Raw genomic sequence first — 11,014 nt, 5'->3', positions numbered from 1 at the left:
ATTCCCAGATACCAGACCAGCCTGAAAAACATTGAAGTACACTGGCTTTTTATTCCATGCATTGTTTGCTTTGATAGTCATTCTTGTTTCCATCACTGTACACTGTTCAATACAAAAAAATCAAGTTTGTATCAGGAATCCGCAGAGCAGGGAGGAGAGAGATGAACACTACTGGACAGGGCCAGGATGAAATGGTTACTCAACACGACAGTGGGGAAGGCAACATTCAGCATTGGGAGAAAATCTAGGCTAGTGTTCAGGAGCTGTCAGCAGCCACGAGAACTGGCTCAGGGAAGTCAGGATGCTGGAAAGGGAACACAGTTTACTTCTGTCCTGCAAACAGGGTGTTACTGCAAGGAAGTGCACAGAACTGCAGCGATGCATCGCAGTCCATGCGCAGATCTGGGCCAGTGGCACCATGCAGAGCACAGCTCAGCCCCCTGCACGGCCGTACACACGGGTGTGTGCAGGCAGAGGGCTGGGATTACACCTCCACCAGTACAGGGCTGTGTGTTCACACGAGGAAGGGGCAGCCCTAGTGACAGCCCCAGAGGGACGCTGCATTGTAGGCAGCAGCTACGAGGAGCAGAGAAGCTGGACGTAAGGGTGTGATGAGCTGGGCATGCAAAGAAACCAGGCCCCAGTGTGGCTGCAGTATTTGCAGCAGCCAGCCAGCAGGGTTCAGCTCTGCTCCTCCAGCTGCAAAAACAGGCCAGCGTGTCCCAGGGTGAAGCAGGGAGCAACCACTGCTCCCCCAGGACAGCTGGCCAGGAAGGTCCCCAAATCCCACACACCAAGGCATCTGCATCTCTGCGGGCCCAGAGAAGTTTCAGCGCATTGTGAAGCTCTGAGCTGAGGCCGCAGCTACCAAAAGCCCCAGAGGATCATCTTGGTAGGGGCAGAGTTAGCACGGACTGAAGCACAGAGACTGAGATAGGCCTGAGCTGGAGGCAGCTCCGCTGTGGGCCTGTTGCTGCAGGACTGCTCGGGGGTACGATGGTAGATGTGATGGGGAGTTCTCAACCTCTCCTTATGGAGTAGTTTGATCTTTGTGCGCGTGTGTTACGTGCACAATTCTGCACCGCTCAGTTCTCATGCCCTAGCCTCCAGCTTGCTGGGTAACTATCTGTACCACCTCATCTGCACCAAAACCTCCCACACCACAACAGCAAAGCCTTGCCACCACCACACGCCGCCGGCCGTGGGAGAGGCCTTTGGGTGGAAGAATGAGTGATGGAAGAGAGAGTAAACAAGAAACAAACCAGACAAGAGCTTCACTCCCCTCCACGCTCTGTCTCGGTGCAGAGCTGAGCATTGCTGCCGCAGGCAGGGTGAGCTGATCTCCTCTCCACAACCTGACAGTCCTGCAGCGGCGATCCACCACGTGCCAGCAGTAACTGCCCACTTCTCTGCCTGTCCTTCTGGATGCTCTTTGCCAGGGGATCTGTAAAGGTTACTCCCTTTGTGACCAACAGCACAGCCACTCGCTCCCTGGTCACTGCTCCCCAGCAGCTCACGGGCTGCCAACCCTACCAGCAACACAAGGAACTGCAGCATCCCCACAAGGAATACCCCAGGGCTCACAGGCTGACTGCAGCCATCCCAGCCTGACCAGCTGTGCCAGGTTCCCTGCCTTAGGGTGACAGCACCCATGGGAAGCATGGGAGGCAGCAGCTACTGACAGCCACTGAGACCAGCTCTGCTCCCATCTCTCCCAGTGACCAGGGAGAAGGTAACGTCACACAAACAGATTACAATTGTGCTAGCAGTGAAGCCAACCTTCTGATCTACAGAAATGATAATAAATAATAAAATAACATCATAACTTAAGATCTGTGTGTAGTCCAGCTACAAAATTTTAAAATATGGGATAATTTAACTCATACAATACTGCTCTCTGTATAAGACATTTTCCTTCATTTTGCCACGAGGCTATAAATTACCACAGATAAATTCAAACCAATATTTTAACATAAAATGTAAACAAACAAAGCAACAGAAGTACCTGTCCATGGTCCATTCCTGCCGTTCATCTCAGGCTGGGGTGCCAGGCTGCAGGGCAGCACCGGCTGTGTCAGCCAGCACGCTACGAAGGGCAGAGTGAAAGCTCTGGTAGGGGAAGATCAGCTAAAGGGAAGGGAGGGGAGGGCGTGCTCTATCATTTTGTTCTCTTTAAATATCGGTTTAGAAGAGTAGTGTTTGAAGGGAAGGCACTATGAGTTCTATCAGAGAACAAACTTTTCTCATCTGCCAATGCCTCCTCGGCCTGTCCACATAGCAGTATTATCCTCACTTTCACCTGTAGAGTTTCAGCTCGAAGAAGAAACAGGGGCCTCAGGGGACACTGAGACACAGCTGTGCCACAGCCACAAGGCTCCCTGCGCAACCTGTTTTGCACCAAGCCTGACATGAAGGGCAGGCAGCTGAGAATGCTTCCAAGAACATACAGTAAGGAGACGGAGCAGGGCTGATGCTCGTATCTAGGCCAGCAATTCCCAGTCTTCCCCCCCAGCACACAGCTCTCTGCTGGTTACTGATGCTGTTGTAGGTGAGAGGCTGCTTCTCCAAGTCCAGCACAGGCATCTCCAGTTTCCTCCCCAGAAGAGTGCTCGGGCTCTGCAGAACGTGCTCTCCAAGTTCTTGCTTTTCCAACACTGATTTGATTGATTTCTTTAGCTGACTGAAACAGACAGGAGGTAAGAGGAGGAAGTAAACTGGGAAATGGCACACTGCATCTGAAAGAGGATTCCCTGCTCAACTGGAGGTCAACACTGCCAGAGTGAAGCAAGGACGATGTTAAGAAGTGCTCTTATACCAATTCTCAAGAGGACGAGGTTAGAATACATTTGCAGGATCTCACAACCATACGTTGATTAAAAAAAGAAACTAAAAACCCTTAAAACAAAACCCATTATTACATTCCTGGGGATGCATTGACTCAGAAGACCCTGGATGTTAGCACCTCAGTACCAGTTTTCTCCAGGAACACGTCCACCTTCTGATTAAAAAAATGACCCAGCTGGTTATACTGAATTCGCTTTGTTCACAGGTTACCTTACAGTAAGGTCTTTTTTACACTTCCTCATGTGATAAGACGGAGTAGTTGAGTTTTCTTGATCTGTTCTCCAATCTTCAGGGCCGTGAGGCCTGGTCCCCTGTGAAAGCAGCAAGAGAATCCCCCGCTCTGCACACAAAGCTGTCCAGGCAGGACTCCCAGGATGTTTCTCTGTAGTGTGCTTGCTTTCTGAATTTTTTTTTTTTTTTTTTTTTGCAACAAGTCTGTGTGTCTATAAATACAATCCACTCTTTACAGTAAAAAGTGTTAAAATGTCAAAAAAATAAATATCCATGTTACAGTAACTAGATTATTCAATAAAATACATCCCTGCCATTCTTGATTGAAATGCTCAAAGAGAATTAATTTCATTTGGACATTTTCCAGAGATTCAGGTTATTGCAAATCACTCCTGGGGTGGGAAGGAGAAACATCTTCTCTTCCTGTAAAGTGTGATGAAGGGGAATGAAGTGGAATCTCAGGGAAATCAAAATGCCAGTATCAGAAAGCTTTGGGGGAGGATCTGTATTACCAAGTAGCAGAGCTGCAGGGCTTATTGGTCCTGACTGTGGCATCAGAACACTCCCCTTCAGAAGAGTCACAGTCTGATTCTCCAAACTGTGCTGGGTTCTGCAAAGCAAAGGGAAAGGGAAATATTTAAGCAACAATCCTACCCTGCAGATCAACCACATCATCCCAGTCAGTAACAAGAGCTGGGTAAAGGTCACCACCAGCAGGGAACGACGAGAAGGCAACACGTGGGAGATGTCAACAGCACATAAGTGCAGTACCAGAGGTCACTTCTCTACCCCTCAAGGAAAAATATCTGCTCAGAGCACCATCATCACACACAGACAAGGGGACGAGGAAATGGTGCGGCACGTTCTGCCCTCCCTCTCCTGGACACTACAAAGACAGTACAAGAAAGAAAACTGTTCTAGCTTCATCACTGGTCTGCCAATGGCTAAGTCTGAGGCAGGCAGTTTATCTCTCTTCCACTTCATTATCTGTTTTATTGCTTTTTTTTTTTTTTAATCCCAATTAGTGCAACTTCAAATCTGATGACCTCCCAAATATTGCACTCATCCCAGCTGGCAGATTATGCTAAGCTTTTTCTGTGCTGCTTTCACCTCATCTATTTATGTGACCAAGTGCCAGAAAGACCAGGTATCCAAATCACTTCCTTGATGCAGTACATCCAGAACACTTTCTAGGCAGTCATCCTGGTCCTTGGATTCCTCTTTTTTTTCCTTTTTCTTTTTTTTTTTTTTTTTTTTAATTACCCAATGAGTTGAAGAGGGGATTGGTAAACTCACAACTCACCTCACAGCTATGTTCATCTGCACAAAGTTTCCCCAGAGACATCTGAGTCTTGACTCTCCGCACAGCGCACTCTTTGTCTGAAAGCCCATCAGACTGGGTGGAGATTTCAATGGGGATCTCTGGAGTCTGGGACAACATGTCCTCCAGCTTCTCAGCCAGCTCATCTTCCAGCTTGGCAGCCAGCTCATCCGGGCTGTTGGAGTGATCACTGGTGTTCCCCTCCTCTCCATCTGACACGGAGAAGTTCTCCGAGCTGAAGGTTGAGTAGGACTGGCAGCTACTAATGCAGCGGTGAGGTCTGCAAACCAGAAGAGTAGTTCAGCTTCTATTACATTGCTTCTCATTGCAGAGGAAAAGCAGCCTCTTTCCACATCAGCTGAGTCATAACAGATCTTCAAGACTGGCAGCAAGAGCTCTGCAGCATTGAGCTGCCTTTTCTATTTTGGAACTATGGAATTCTACCACCTTTTGAACGAGTTAGTTTAAGATTTGCATCTTTAAATTCATAGAATCAAATTCATCTGTTCTTCCTTGGTCTCTTCTCCTACACGTTCATACTAGCTGATCTACTCTGCAGCATATTCTTCCATAACAGCCCTTTCCCCAAAGAAAGGCCTTATTGTAGGGTTCAAGCTAACTGAATTTGCAATATCTGCACCACCTGGCAGCAGTCACAACAGCCAGCCTAGAATTTAAGTATGTGCACATTGCTTGAATGTGGAAATCACCTTCTGTCGGTGCTTGATAGCAACAAAATATCAGTTGAGGGAACACGCCAGGAGATCCACAATAGGTCATTACATTGAATTCAGGAAAGGCAATTTCTTCCCCAAGATAGTAAATCACAGAAGAAGCAACAATTTCACGCACAAGTACAGAGCACTCATCTAGCCCAGCATTCTATCTCCGACTCTCAGCAAGAAGAAATAATCAGGGAGAAGTATGAGAGCAGGGTGTGCAGACAGAGCCAGCTTTCTCCTGGCATATCTTCCCAGTTTGTGCTCAGGCTTTTGAGCTGTAGATCAAGCCTGGATGGCTGTGCTTATTAACAGCCACTGATGGACCAACCCTCCGTAAATTTAACACTTACAACTTGTTTCTGTTTCAATTTCCACAGCACTCCTCAACAATGAACTGCACATTTGAAATGTTTCGGATGGAAAAAGCACTCTATATTCATTTTCAACCCATTCTTTGCTTCACTAGGTCTCCCTAACTTGAACGTGCGGAATCTTTCCTTGTTTACTTTCTCCATTTCACTTTCAATCCCAGGTACCTCCATTATAGCCTCTCCTCCTGCTAGACAAAAACTTCTCATAGATTTCATTTCTTCTATGGAAACCAGTTCTAACTATTCTTGTCACACTTCTCTGAACCTTCTCAGACTCATTCACAGTCATTTAACTGAGGTAACAAAGATGGCATTTAGGATTCAAGCTTCAGGTGTGTTGTGAATGAATACAATGGCTTTTATCTTCTCTGCTCTGCTCCTAACAACCCTTAACTTATCTGCCCTCTGGATCACTTCTGCACTTCAAGCAGTGGTTTTCATAAAGTTACTGCAGCCATTTACAAGAGCACAGGCCTTTAAGGTTTACTATTACAAATGCTTAAGAAATAAATCCCCTTCAAGTCTCTTATTTTACAGGCAATACCATCAAATCTGACCTGCTGTGTTCTCACTTAGCTCTTACATCCTACATACCTACTACATGAAGGTTCTGGAGTCAGCCCCACTGCAGAAACAGTTAACACAGCTTTTGAAAGAGTCCACAGAGGGTCCCAACAACCAGTCAGTCTGGTTATTATTTTTACAGGCTGAATCACTCTACCTCTTGCTAAACAAGGGTGATCAAGTTGTGCTGTGAACAGCCTGCAACAGGAGAGCCACGCTGGAGATAACAGAACAGGCTGAAAATGGTGAGTCAACATGAAGGATCACTGAGGGCAGATGGGACGCACTGAATGTGATTCTGTTCTTTTGCCAGCACAGCTGGTGTGCAGTTGCTATGACAGTTCTGCTGAAATTCGCCCTACCAAAGAGAGATTAGAGTGAATTCACCTTTTACCTTTGTCTACGAGGAAACTCCACTTCACTGTCGACTTCGCCCTCTTCCTCTTCTGAGGAGTCATCGCCACTCTGGCAGAAAACAAAGGACAAGAATGATAGCACAGCTATGAAAGAACAAACACACAACTTCATGGCTGCCCCTTGCACCTCTAGGACAAAGTCACTGTGTTAGCAGCCTGCAACCAAGTGGACAAAAGCAGAACTGACTTGGACTTGGTCTTACTTGGACATTATTTCAGGCAGTCCTAATGCTGCCATTTCTGAATTTGGAGAGAGTGACTTAGAAATAAACTGGAAATACTTCACTTACTGAGAACATAATATTCTGGATTTCACCCACTCCCCCAAACAGAAGCAAACCAAGTAATTCACTGAAACCAACACAAATTATTAAGTTGATGTACCTTGATCTGCTTTACCACATCAACCTCTCCCACATGAGCCTACCCAGAGCAGCATTGGTAATGGCATCCCTTTGCTGGTGGGTTTCACTAACTGGAAAACTTGAGTTTTGTTCCATTTTCTGCTTCAGAGAGGATAGAGCCTTTTGTTTTCGTTTTCCCATCTAAACACACTCCCTGCATTCGTGGTTTTTCACAGCCTCCTCTCATCCTATCTAACCTGCCAAGCCCCAGTTCAGACTCTGTCTTCTTGTAATACGAGCTCATCCTCTTTTCATTCTGGGCTTCAAACCGTACTCTTGGTTCTGGTATCCCCTTTTTCCTTCACTCTTCCACCTAGGCTTAGTTTCCCTTCTCTCTGAACTCACACCAGTTCTACCTCTCTTACCATTTGGATGGAAGAGAAGGAATAAAGAACTGTTTCTGTACAACTGTGCCACAATACCTTTTTGACTCTGGCAGTCCCAGGTCAGTGTGCTTAGTGCTCATATATTTCAAGCCAATCTGCTAACCTGGAACCACAGCTTTCAGTCAAGGAGGATGGTATCTCACAGCTGCTGCAAAGGGCCATCTCCCAAAACCATGGCCAAGGCTGTATTTCTATTCTGAGACACAGCAGTGCTACAGATGCTCAGTGAAACTGTGGCACATTTAACATCAACAAAAGAATGCATTTATCTCCTCCTTTATTTTGAGAAAGGCTTGAAGACACTTTTGAGACTGTTTCAATGACAAAGATTCAACACGTTTTTTGCAATTTTGGGAGCTCCTGAGGCATTATCAGAGGCATCTGACAACGCTCATTGTTAGCTCTGATACAGTACCTCTCAATAAAATTGATCGTAAAAAGAATGCCCAGATCACAAAGCAGAGTTTACATCGACACGATCTGTAAGATACAAGTTGTACTTGCAACCCTAGTGCTCCTTCGGTGGAGAGGTGATGGAGGAAGCCTCATTTCTGTCTAAATCACCATGCTGTCCTTACCTTTTGAATGGGTCTTGCTTTGCAAGGTAGTGCTGAGGAAGCCATGTGCTGTGGTGTGCCTAGAGCAGATGCTGACGTGCAGTTGCTGAAGTCCTCTTCCTCCATCTTCTCAATGAACTGTGCATTTTCATATAGGGAAACAGCCGTCGGCGACTGAGAACGGCTCACTCCTGTTTCAACAGATGACATCTGTACCTGACCGCTGTCCTCTTCCCTGCACTGGAGACAGGAGTTGTACTGATCTGTTTTGCAACACTCCCAGTGATCATCTTTGCTCTCTTTGCTTTCTAGATTCCTCCGGCAATCTGCTTCCATGGCAGTGGAGATGAGGTCGGGGCTGGAACCAGACATCCTCCTTTGTGCATGGTTACTGAGCGGGCTCCGCAGCGCTGCTGCAGGGCCAAAGTACCGTAAGTTGTTTGCACAGTTGGCAATATCCTGTCCGTGGGCATGGAGCCGTGAGTGATGGCCGTGGGGATGGCCGTGGCCATGCTGCTGTGGCAGACCGGGCTGATGAGAATGATTATGAGGTGGAGGTGGGAGTGCATCATCTTGCACAGGCTGGTTTTTCAAGATCCCTGCAAAATCGTTGTAGCTGCCTTTGCTGTTCCCTCGGCGGTGACGTGGCTTACTGCGGTAGCGACTTTTGCCACTCAGTGTTGACATTTTAGGACTTCCTGAGACTGGTGAGCCATTGGATGCTGCTTCTGCACTGGGTATGCCCTCCGACTTCAGCAGATCTGGTCTGAAAGACAGTCAGCAAAAGTTTAACATCAGACCACAAATTAGGAAACGACATCATCGGCTTGGAGCCATAGGAGAGGCAACCACAGCCATAAGCATACTCTGATTTCTGTTGTCTACATGCCTCCCTCCTTCCAGCAGTCTGACTTCTGTCTTTAGGTTCCTTTGATTCCCATCACTCAATGCCTTTTCTGTTCAGCTCATCTCGCTGCTCTTCCAAATATCAACCACATACTCTTCTTCTTCATTCACTTTGATGACCTGCTTCCCAGACTGCTCTTTTCCAAGCCTGAGATCTCAGTGGAGGGCATGTCTTTCACTATGTGCACACACAATGCTCAGCACAATAGCACCCCTAATATGCTGATGGTATCAGACAGCCCATCTTAGAGGCACACGTTAATATTAATTTGGAAGTCATTATTCATTACTAATCAGGACTCTCTAACTCTTGAAAATCCCAGAAAACAACAACTTTCCAAAGAATCTCATTTTCTGAAAGTCATGCAGAGAGGAAATAGCTGAAAGGACAGCATGAATTCCCAAACGCTTGTTTCATTTCTCAACAGTGAATCAAACTTCTTAAGGGCAGGCTGATTTCCACAATCCCTCATCCTGCCTACAGTCATTCAAATCAGGGATTACCTAAATGTTCTTTAATTGGACTCCAGAATCCAAGATATATCTCCTATGAAAACGTCATCACCTATGGAAAAAATCATATGGACCAAACAGCTTCAGAGAGCTGCATAGGTAGGGGTGAAGGCAGGATTCTTTCCTTTGACCTGAAGGTAATTAAACAGTTGTGGTTCTAAGGATCAGACCTTGCCCAAGAGTGAACGCTCCTTCGGCCTGTTCATAGAATCACAGAATGGCCTGGGTTGAAAAGGACCACAATGATCATCTTGTTTCAACCCCCTGCTACATGCAGGGTTGCCAACCACACAGAATCATAGAATTAATCTGTGTGGTCAAACTTGAAGCAGTTTGCTCAACTCAGTGGGGATCTACCTTTGTTTCCTGGCACAGAATGAGGCTGTTCTTCTTACCGTTTAGTCTGGCTGCCTGGTTTATGGGAGACCCCTTTCCTCTTCATCAGCTTCTCCACAGTATTGGGGTGGATTATTGGTCTGACCGGGTGGCGTTTGTAAGTCCCAGGATATTTCTTTTCCACTGCTTGCTCCCTCCTGAAACATTTAGCAAGAATAAAGCAGACCAGTTCTCCCTCTATCCAATTGCAGCTCCTGCTGGACAGAAACACAGCTGTACAGTGAGCACACTGCGTGCCTGTTTCTCAGCTATGGCTGGGTGCAACACAACACACTGTTCTGGGAAAGGACGTAGTCATTTTCTAAATTCTCTCTGCAGAGATCAGGCAGTTGGAACACAGCCCTGCTCTACAGTCCAGAACAGCAACACTTTTCTCTTTACAAAGGGGCCAAAGGATGCCAACATCAAATGGGAAAGGTGCCTTTAGCCCTGGAATAATGTCAGGGAATACTGAATCTTTAAGTACTCCTATGTATTTTAGAAGTGAGGCGTTGGTTAATGTGCAAACTGCCAGGTGTGTGGCATGCCATTCTGCCCACAGATACATACTTTATGAGCTCCTTCTCACGGACCTCCAGCTGCAGCATAATAGCACTGAGCTCCATGTATAAGTTGTTGGCTCGCTCCAGCTTCCTCTCGTAGTGCTCACGGATATCCAAGGCGTGCCTGAAAATCAGAAGACAAAAATGATGATTCCAGAACCTGATGTCTGCAGATCAAGACAGGAGAATAAGGAAACAAGGCTGAGGAAAAGATCTTCTATGAGTCAAATCTGCCAGCACTATAGTGTTGTTTGTGAACCCCACATAGAGCTAACAGCAAATGAAAATGACGAGCTCGATACCAAGAATTAGGATACAATTTAGAAAGTATTCAACAGTCCCAAACAAGTGGCAACACTTCCTCAATAGGGAAGCTTCAAATGCCTCACATCCATAAACCCTTCAGCCAAGCCCTAATGGTCCTGTTTGCACAGAAGTCATCAGTTTGCATTTTATAAAAAGCAGTATGTAGCTATAGCTTACAGCTATGGTACAATTGCATAATGCATCTCAAAACACAGCTGGAAAACGTGGCCTCTGAAAGCTTCCAAGGGCTAAGGAACATTGATGAACAGCTACAGCAAGCTGGTTGAACAAGGCTTCCTTTGATTTCTTCAGCTTGACACACTTGGCATTCTACATTCTCTGTCATAACTATATTTGCAAATCTGTATCATAGAAGATAACATTTTGCTTTCTTAAATAAACATTCTGCTTTACTTTTTAAGTTGATCTAGCTTTCACAATCAATTTTGGTGCGATGATAGACTGCATTGTATTCACTTTTCAGAAAACAATCCAAATGAAGTGTCAGGGATGAGAAAGCTCACAGCAAACTGCA

The 11,014-nt window shown here is 46.1% G+C and overlaps 1 protein-coding gene across 9 annotated transcripts in view; it reads right to left on the bottom strand.

Moving 5' to 3' along the window:
* Positions 1–31: 31 nt before the first annotated feature.
* MAP3K13 (mitogen-activated protein kinase kinase kinase 13) overlaps positions 32–11,014 on the bottom strand; it is a 64,189-nt gene continuing 53,206 nt past the window's right edge. For all 9 annotated transcript variants that reach the window (XM_085233155.1, XM_085233150.1, XM_085233152.1 and 6 more), the window contains 7 exons: positions 10,181–10,297; positions 9,631–9,768; positions 7,838–8,582; positions 6,448–6,518; positions 4,379–4,676; positions 3,588–3,685; positions 32–3,498 (listed from right to left, as the gene is read on the bottom strand). In XM_085233155.1, coding sequence (XP_085089281.1) covers positions 3,462–3,498; positions 3,588–3,685; positions 4,379–4,676; positions 6,448–6,518; positions 7,838–8,582; positions 9,631–9,768; positions 10,181–10,297 — 1,504 coding nt within the window. In that variant the 3' untranslated portion in view covers positions 32–3,461. The remainder of the gene's footprint in view (positions 3,499–3,587; positions 3,686–4,378; positions 4,677–6,447; positions 6,519–7,837; positions 8,583–9,630; positions 9,769–10,180; positions 10,298–11,014) is intronic.

The sequence above is a fragment of the Meleagris gallopavo genome, chromosome 11, assembly GCF_905368555.1.
Source record: "Meleagris gallopavo chromosome 11, MGAL_WU_HG_1.1, whole genome shotgun sequence".
Lineage (NCBI taxonomy): Eukaryota > Metazoa > Chordata > Aves > Galliformes > Phasianidae > Meleagris > Meleagris gallopavo.
Note: the sequence above shows the minus strand (reverse complement) of the source record. Positions and strands in the feature narration are given on the sequence as shown.